This window comes from Castanea sativa, chromosome 3 (genome assembly GCF_040712315.1).
Source record: "Castanea sativa cultivar Marrone di Chiusa Pesio chromosome 3, ASM4071231v1".
NCBI classification, from domain to species: domain Eukaryota; kingdom Viridiplantae; phylum Streptophyta; class Magnoliopsida; order Fagales; family Fagaceae; genus Castanea; species Castanea sativa.
This window is the reverse complement of record NC_134015.1, coordinates 47,376,756-47,384,724: the sequence shown is the minus strand read 5'-3', so window position 1 is coordinate 47,384,724 and position 7,969 is coordinate 47,376,756. Positions and strand designations below refer to the sequence as shown.

The following is a 7,969-nucleotide window of genomic DNA, read 5'->3' as shown; positions in this document are numbered from 1 at the left end:
ATTTTAATAATATATTCTAAATTGAACGGTAACATAGATAATAAAAATAAAATAACAAAAGTTATTTCAAATTACGTGACGAAAGCATATCCTGTATATCAATTTATTTTAATATATTACTATTAAAATAAATAAATTCCTTTATATTTCTTGAAATTTTTGGTATTTAATTTTAATCGGAGTAGTACGAAGTTTCTTAAAACTTTGATAAAAGTTTAAGTTAGAGCAAATTATATTATTATTTTTAATATACTTATAGCATGCCAAATAGTAAAATGTACTGTGTAACACTTACATAAGCCACATAGCAAGCACAATTGTCAGACCCAACTTTTGTTGTTGTAACAAAAAATTTGTGGTAGATGACTGAAATAATTTTAAATAAATAATGAAACTTCTCCTAATTTGTAGAGATTTTGGTCAATTGGAATAGTATTTCCAAACTTAATGAAACTTTAACAAAAAAATTTCACCTCAAGCAAAATATGTTAATGATAGTGTAAAACTCAGCTTTATTATTAAAACAAATCATTATGATAATTATTTAAATGATATAAAATAAATAATGAAACTTGTTTTAAATATTTAGAATCTTTTGGTAGTATAATTTAATCAGAGAAGTTTTTTTTTTTTTTAAGTATTTGAAAGTTAAATGATAGAGTTTCCTTGCAGTAACTATGCTAATTATTTTACTGATTATTTAATATACTTATAGTATCCAAATGACATAAGGAGCACAAGTAGAAAGGAAAGGAAAGGAAAAAAAAATAAAAATAAAGGTGTCCATTTGGTCCAACCACAATGGATTGGACAAAATTTTATTATAATGTATAATATGATATGATTTGGACACGAGCATATTATACATGTAATTTTTATTGTAAATTTTTTGGTGACAATAATTAAATCACTAACTATTATATAATTTCATATCTCTAAGCTCAGATAGTATATTGGAGGTCTTTATTTCACATGGAATGATTTTTTTTTTTTTTTTTTTAGATAGGTTTTAGTAGGGGTATTCACCAAACCGCACAAACTACAAAAACTGCACCAAAACCGTTCGCAAAATGGTACAACCACACCACATCGCAAGTAACAGTACACCGCACAGCACCCATGGTTTAGTGCGGTTTGCAATTTTATAATAAAAAAATCACACAAACCGCTTTGCACCCTCTCTAGATATTAATATATTTATTTATTTTTAATATTAAATATATTATTAATAATTTAATAACCCTAGTTTTCAAAAAATCAAAATCAAAATAGGTTGATAACCCTAGTAAATGTTGACTAGGAAAGTCAGCCCAAAATAAAGAAAAAACCAGTTCAATAATTTAAAATTTGGCCCAAAACAAAGGGAAAATTTAGTTTTGGGTTGGGTTGAAAAAGCTCAAAATTTGAAAAATACATTGACTTTAAACCGTTCAAACTGCATCTTATACACCACACAGCTACTTGCTACCAGATTCTCAAAAATAAAAGCTGCTTGCTACCAAAAAGAAAATTTTGTTTTATAAATGGTAGCTGCTTGGCACAAGGAAAGTATAGCTACTTGCTACCAAAAAAAAATGCCACTTAATTTGTGCTACTACAATTTTTAGGACCCAATTTTTATTAGGAATCTCAGATAATCCATCATATGGCAATTAATAAAAACATCTTCACGTATTAAATCATCTGGCTAATCAAATTAATTAAGTCACACGACTCATCATATACATCATATGTCATGTGACCAATAATACACGCATGAGTCCTTTCATAGTGGGGTTGAAAGGATTTTCCACCAACAATTGAGGGTAAACTCAGTCCTAAACAAGCCAATCATTGTCAGAGCCCCTCAGCCTTTCCTTGTATATTCATTAAATAAAACGTGAAAAGCATACCAGATTAACTCAAACAACATGACATTCACAAAATATGCTTTTTCCCTTGCCAATAAAAATGCTCACATTTTTTATTGTTCTCCTAGTTGATTATGATATGCCAACTTTTTCTCGTTAGTTTCACATCCACTAGATGAGAGAGATAGAGAGACAAGGAAGTATCTACAGAAAAATCACACGTGCTCTATTTATAAACATAATTGGTTCCCCACATATGATTCACAATTTCAGGGATGTAGAGTAATTGATTTTTCATTTTCGTGGTATAATTTAGGACAGGTACACTTGGACACTAGCAGTTTTCATCAACTGGCATACAGGACAGGCACTAATTAACCCATCACAGTCCTTGCATAAACACAAGTGCCTACAAGGCATCAATAACATAGACACCTCCCTTGCCTTGCATGCCCTGCAAGTCATGTGCTCCTTCAAGCCTTGGTAATTCCTGGAAATAGATTTTGAGGGCCCACCTGGAATGCTGAGGTAGTTATTTGGGTCGATATATGAGGCAGTATCGTCAACTTCACTGTCTCCGAATCCTTCCTTCCCTTGCTCTGCGCCCTGTGATATTGCCTGCTGGAGATTGCTCTTCAGGACATTGACAATCGACTCATTGTACTTTGCTCTATAGTGCCAATTCTGGGCTTCAATGGCTACCTGCTTTATTTTCTCTACCAGTTCCTTGTTCTTACGGTTCATGTCATCTATTTCTATTTCTTTTTCACGTAACTTTTTACTTACACCTTTCTCTACAGTGGCAAGGAAAGAAGCCATGTGTCTCTGCTTCAAGTCCCTCACCCCTTTTGCCAAGTGTTCCTCCTGGTTGAAAAGTAATGAAAAGATTATTTCAAATGTACTAAAAAAAGCAGAAAATGATCACAAGAATATTATAAACTCAGCTTCAAAATTCCGTTTTAGCTGAGTATGAATGTATAGTGTACAAATGCTAGAGCACTGAAAACCACCATTCATAATCCTCCTGCCAGGTCTCCAAGATACAACATCAAATAAAAACATTGATGCCATCAAAATATTTACATCTAAAGTATACTATATCAAAGGGGATTCTTCATTTGAAATACCAATGTCTGCAGATTTAGATGTCATTTAAGAAAATCAAATTGACTAGGAAGGAAAGGATTGAAATGACACAAGGATACAATTCAACAGGAAAAACAGATCAATAATTTTTTTTGGCTAATAAAATCAAGAATGGGGAAAGCAAATTAAAAAGACTTTTTGAATGATTGAACAGCTGTTGCAAAGCAATCGTCTATAATTTAACAGTTACCCAGAATCATTTGGAACTTATCTGGTACGACACATATTTATATGATTACATAGGGGGGAGCAATACCTGAATTTTTATATACTGGTCAAACTCTTCTTTCTGCCGATCAAGCTCAGTCCTAATATTGTCACCAAGGGACAAGATGATTGATGGTGCAGCCGTCATACTTCCACTTGCAGAAGTCACAGACGAATTCCGTTCATCATCATCATATGATAATCGTAACCCTGTTGATACAGCATTCGGGTTTGGAATGCTTGCTGAGCGATCAACTTCATCTTGACAGGCATTATAATTTAAGGATATCTGAAGTTTTTGCTGCCTTGAGATATCTTCCATTTCCCTGCCTCGTTTATTTGGCCGAAGCATAGGAGTAATATGCTCATTTCCAAAATAATTTACTGGATCAACACTACATCCAGCTGGCACTGCAACATAAGATGCATATTCATTATGCCTAGAGACCAGTGACTACATTTCAGAAAATATAGAAAAAGAAAAGAGAAAATATGACTAACAAAATAAAAATATAAAAGGAAGGAAAAAAAATATGACCATGCAGTCCAATACACAAGAAGTGTATATATTCAGAACCAAATGAGCAAGTGATCTTTTCCTCTTATCATATTCGAAAATTTATGTTAAATGATGGTCATATTTCATCTCATCTCAGCTTTATTCACATGTATTCTATGCTCATAGCTGCCAAGGGGTAGGCTCTAGATAATGGCGATGAAATTTTGATAACTACGATGGACACGTTGTAACTTATGCAGAACAAATTAAATATTAATGATTTGATCCTATTAAGAAACTTGCTTAATGTCTCATTAGTATTTTGTATTCATCTACTTTCAAATATAAGTCAGACTTTCTTGTTTGATTTACATCCAAAACAAGGCTCCAAATACTAGTGATATTGGTGTCAGATACCCAAGATCAATTATTTGTGACCAAAAGATGATAATATTGATATTAGTATAAGTACTTCAAAAGACAAAAAAATAAAAAGTTTCAGTAACAAAGACCTCTTTCTAGCATAACAGAATTTTTAATTTTGTTTATTTCTCAAAGAGAATATGCCAACATATCCATCTTTAAGCATAAAGATTTTGATCACGAGTAAAAGAAACTCCAAAAAAGTAACTGCAATGTTGATGAAGATATGGACAAAATTTTATAATAAAAAAAAAAGTAAAAGAATATTCATGTCGATATGATGTTATTATCCTCTTTTCTAAGGTTGACTTATCTAAATTTTAAAAATATTCATTTTGCACTAGTATTTAATCTCATATCATTATCTCATAAGTTAATAAATCCTGACAGCTTGTAAAAGAAGGTCAATTACAGACATTTTGCGATGATGATGAGTGACGGTGATGATGATAGGGAAAAATTCTATAAAACAAAAAAACAAGAATGGTTTCCACCAATGTGCCACTCTGTGTCATCATAAATGAGGCACAGATAGGAAGGATGGATATGCCAACATATCCATCTTAAAGCATAATGATTTTGGTCACAAGTGAAAGAAACTCCAAAAAAGTAACTGCAATGTTGATGAAGATATGGACAAAATTCAAAATTCAAAAAAAAAAAAAGTAAAAGAATATTCATGTCGATATGATGTTATTATCCTCTTTTCTAAGGTTGACTTATCTAAATTTTAAAAATATTCATTTTGCATTAGTATTTAATCTCATATCCTTATCTCAAAAGTTAACAAATCCTAACCGCTTGTAAAAGAAGGTTAAATACAGACATTTTGTAATGATGACGAGTGACAGTGATGATGATAGGGAAAAATTCTATAAGACAAAAAAAAAAAAACAAGAATGGTTTCCACCAATGTGCCACTCTGTGTCATCATAAATGAGGCACAGATAGGAAGGATGGGTTCTGTTTCCACTTTCCATCACTAACAGGAAAGAAATTTTCTAAATGATAATCAGGAAAAATTACAGTACTTATTAATCAACCTATGAATCCAAAAATACACTCCAGCAAGAAGGCAAAAGATCCCCAATAAAAGCTTATAACAATACCATAAGCAATATGATAAACATAATAGCATGCATTAAATAGAGTCATGGCATTCAAAGCAATTATAACTGCACTAACAAATGCAGAAGAGAACTCACGACTGCCAAATAACTGCAGCTTATTTGATGCATCAGTCTGAAACTGGATACGATTCTCATCAAGGAAAGCAGGATGCACAGGATTGCCATTGTTGCCTCCCAACATTTTCCTCAAAGAAAAATAAATTCCTCTTTTTACTTGCTCCTGAAAAATTAGGGTAAAATAACCAGTGGAAATCCTACCTGCCAAAAAAGAGGAAAATATTTTAATATGACAAGCTAGAAACAGCTGATATTCTAGCAATTCTAGAGAATGCAGGCAGAAAACCTTATATACAAAGAACAAATTCAGCCAAAATGACTGGTTCCTCTCGAGAAATGATCCTATACGATACGTGCTAGGTTCACCATCTAAGGCTTTAGTCTTGATTCATAATTCAAGACACTCACAAATTTGTATCTCATTCATGGTGTTTGGAAGACAGTACATGTGATACACTAAAATCATTTGACATTAATTTCAGATAATCCATAAGCATTAGAAGTAAACCCATAAAAAGTTGGAGACAGGCTATGGATGAGAATTTTCAATGACTACAATACAATTTAAGCCTACCAAGTGCAATATAGTTTTCCATTTGAAATTAGTGATACGATGCAAGCTAGCAATTAAAGATAAGTTGTTATTGCTATGCATAGTTTAAAATCACTTTCTCAACCCTCATAAGTTTAAAATATGCAACATTAGTTCCATATTACATATTATATATGCCCTCATGAGCATGCAAACAGAATGTGACACCATAAAGAATTAAATTCCGAATCTTCAGCAAAGTCTTCTCTATATAAACTCTGAATCTGCTTGATAAATTTCTCACCCATTCAACATACTTAGATTTTAATAAATATAACCATACAAACAAAGGAATGAAGAAGCTGGCCTTAGGTCTCCAGCTGGACTATTACGATGGTACCAAAAACAACATCTCAACTCTATGATAACATGTAAAACACAGCTCTTTAAGTGGCACTATTCTAAAAATAGCATATTGCTAAAAATTCATAAACGTTCCATTTAATTCTTTTAAGTCAAAGAAATCCACAAACCACACTGCCAAAAAGGTAAAAAGTGTATATATATATACACACACACACACACAAAAATAACATATACACGTTATTAAATATTAAGCAGATAATCCATTGACTTACAAACAAAAAGCAAAACACATGAGCAAAAGCAAGTTTAAAAGATAAGAGCTGATGAGCTTTAAAAAAAAAAAAAAGTCATTGTGGGCAAGATTGAGGAACTCAGATGCATATAAGATAAATCCAATTGCAAATTAAGAGAGACAGGGGATCCGTGATACCCAGAAAGGTGAATTAGATATCTAAAGGGAAGTAGATATACAGAGAGATTAGAACCCAAAAGAATTAACTTTTTTGTTTTGCTAAATAATCAAAATTAGAACTTGAAAATATTTTCTTCACACCAAAGATGAGAGAATCTAATAATCAGAAAAGTGAGTTTGACCAAAAATTTTCAGATGACATTAGCAGACAGAAGAAAGAAAAGAAAAAAAAAATCCTCATACTATGCAAGATAATAGATTTCCTCCAAAATTGTTTTCAATCTGTAAAAACATAAAAGAATCCACACACAAATGTTCATAAAAAAAGCAATCTAAATACTAAAACATCATAATCCAAGTTACCTTGAAACAAAGCAGCCTGTTTGATACACTCTCAAGAAAGACAAGGAATGCCCCAGATCCTGTAATCCCACCACAACTCTTAATCCACCATAGAAAAAAAAAATACCCAACAAAGAAAAAAAGAAGAAGATAGCAGGTGAAGTAGATAGATACCTTAAAAATGCAAGCTTTTTGGTAAGGAGGGTAAGAGGGAACGATCAAAAATGATGTTCCATCAAAACGATCTGTGAAAATGCAAGAAAGAACTTAGAGAGCCAGATGGGTCACAGAGGTATATACTATATAGTAACTGAAAGAGAGAGAAAGAGAGAGAGAGTAAGTAATGGTTGGAGTTGGAGAAGGAATGGTGCGGTGAGAGTAGGAAGAGTGTGTTAAAGAGAGAGAGAGAGAGAGAGAGAATGGATGAAATGAATGAATCAAAGAATGAATGAATGAATGAAAGAATCGGTGGTAGTGGTTACGCAAACCGATTTCCGTTCTTACTTTCTTTACTTTCTTACTTTCTTTTTTGTTTTTTTTTTGGTTTTTGGTTTTTGGTTTTTGGTTTTTCTTTTATTTTGTTGTAGTTTGTTCTGTTCTGTATTTAACTTTTCAGTTTTCAAAAAATAAAAAAGCAAGAAAAGTAAGGAATAGTGGCATGGTGGGTTTTTAAAAAAAAAACAAATATTAATTAAAAAAAAACGTCCGAATTAACAGCGGATAGAGGGGTGGGACCACTCCCACATCGGAAGGAAGGGGGGGGCAGTTTTCTGGAATCCCGGTGCATGTGTAATAGTCATATTTATTCATTGATTCATGAGTCATGAGATGAGACTTATTCAGAGTCATAACCATAGGCATAGACAATATAGACTTTATTACTTTTCTCTCTCTTTCTCTTAAATTTTGTTTTCGTACTCATTCAATTTTCATACACCTCACAATTTGTTGTTTGTTCGTCCACTACTTACTGTCAGAGAGACTGCGTACAGTGTCCATCCACTC

General features: G+C 32.3%; 1 protein-coding gene across 1 annotated transcript; it reads right to left on the bottom strand.

Moving 5' to 3' along the window:
- Nucleotides 1-2,055: 2,055 nt before the first annotated feature.
- LOC142629849 (E3 ubiquitin-protein ligase BOI) lies at nt 2,056-7,564 on the bottom strand. Its single transcript, XM_075803892.1, has 5 exons — nt 7,139-7,564; nt 6,986-7,044; nt 5,331-5,513; nt 3,253-3,614; nt 2,056-2,714 (listed from the first exon to the last, which is right to left on the bottom strand). The coding sequence occupies exons 3-5, from the start codon at nt 5,434-5,436 to the stop codon at nt 2,163-2,165; spliced, it is 1,020 nt and encodes a 339-aa protein (XP_075660007.1). The 5' UTR covers nt 5,437-5,513; nt 6,986-7,044; nt 7,139-7,564; the 3' UTR covers nt 2,056-2,162.
- Nucleotides 7,565-7,969: the final 405 nt, after the last annotated feature.

What these genes read in the sequence shown, in the direction of transcription:
- LOC142629849 (XM_075803892.1), bottom strand. Translation starts at nt 5,436, where the DNA reads ATGTTGGGAGGCAACAATGGCAATCCTGTGCATCCTGCTTTCCTTGAT. An exon ending in GCTGCAGTTATTTGGCAGTC is followed by an intron (nt 3,615 to 5,330) that starts GTGAGTTCTCTT and finishes CTTATGTTGCAG; the next exon opens with TGCCAGCTGGATGTAGTGTT. An exon ending in ACCAGTATATAAAAATTCAG is followed by an intron (nt 2,715 to 3,252) that starts GTATTGCTCCCC and finishes CTTTTCAACCAG; the next exon opens with GAGGAACACTTGGCAAAAGG.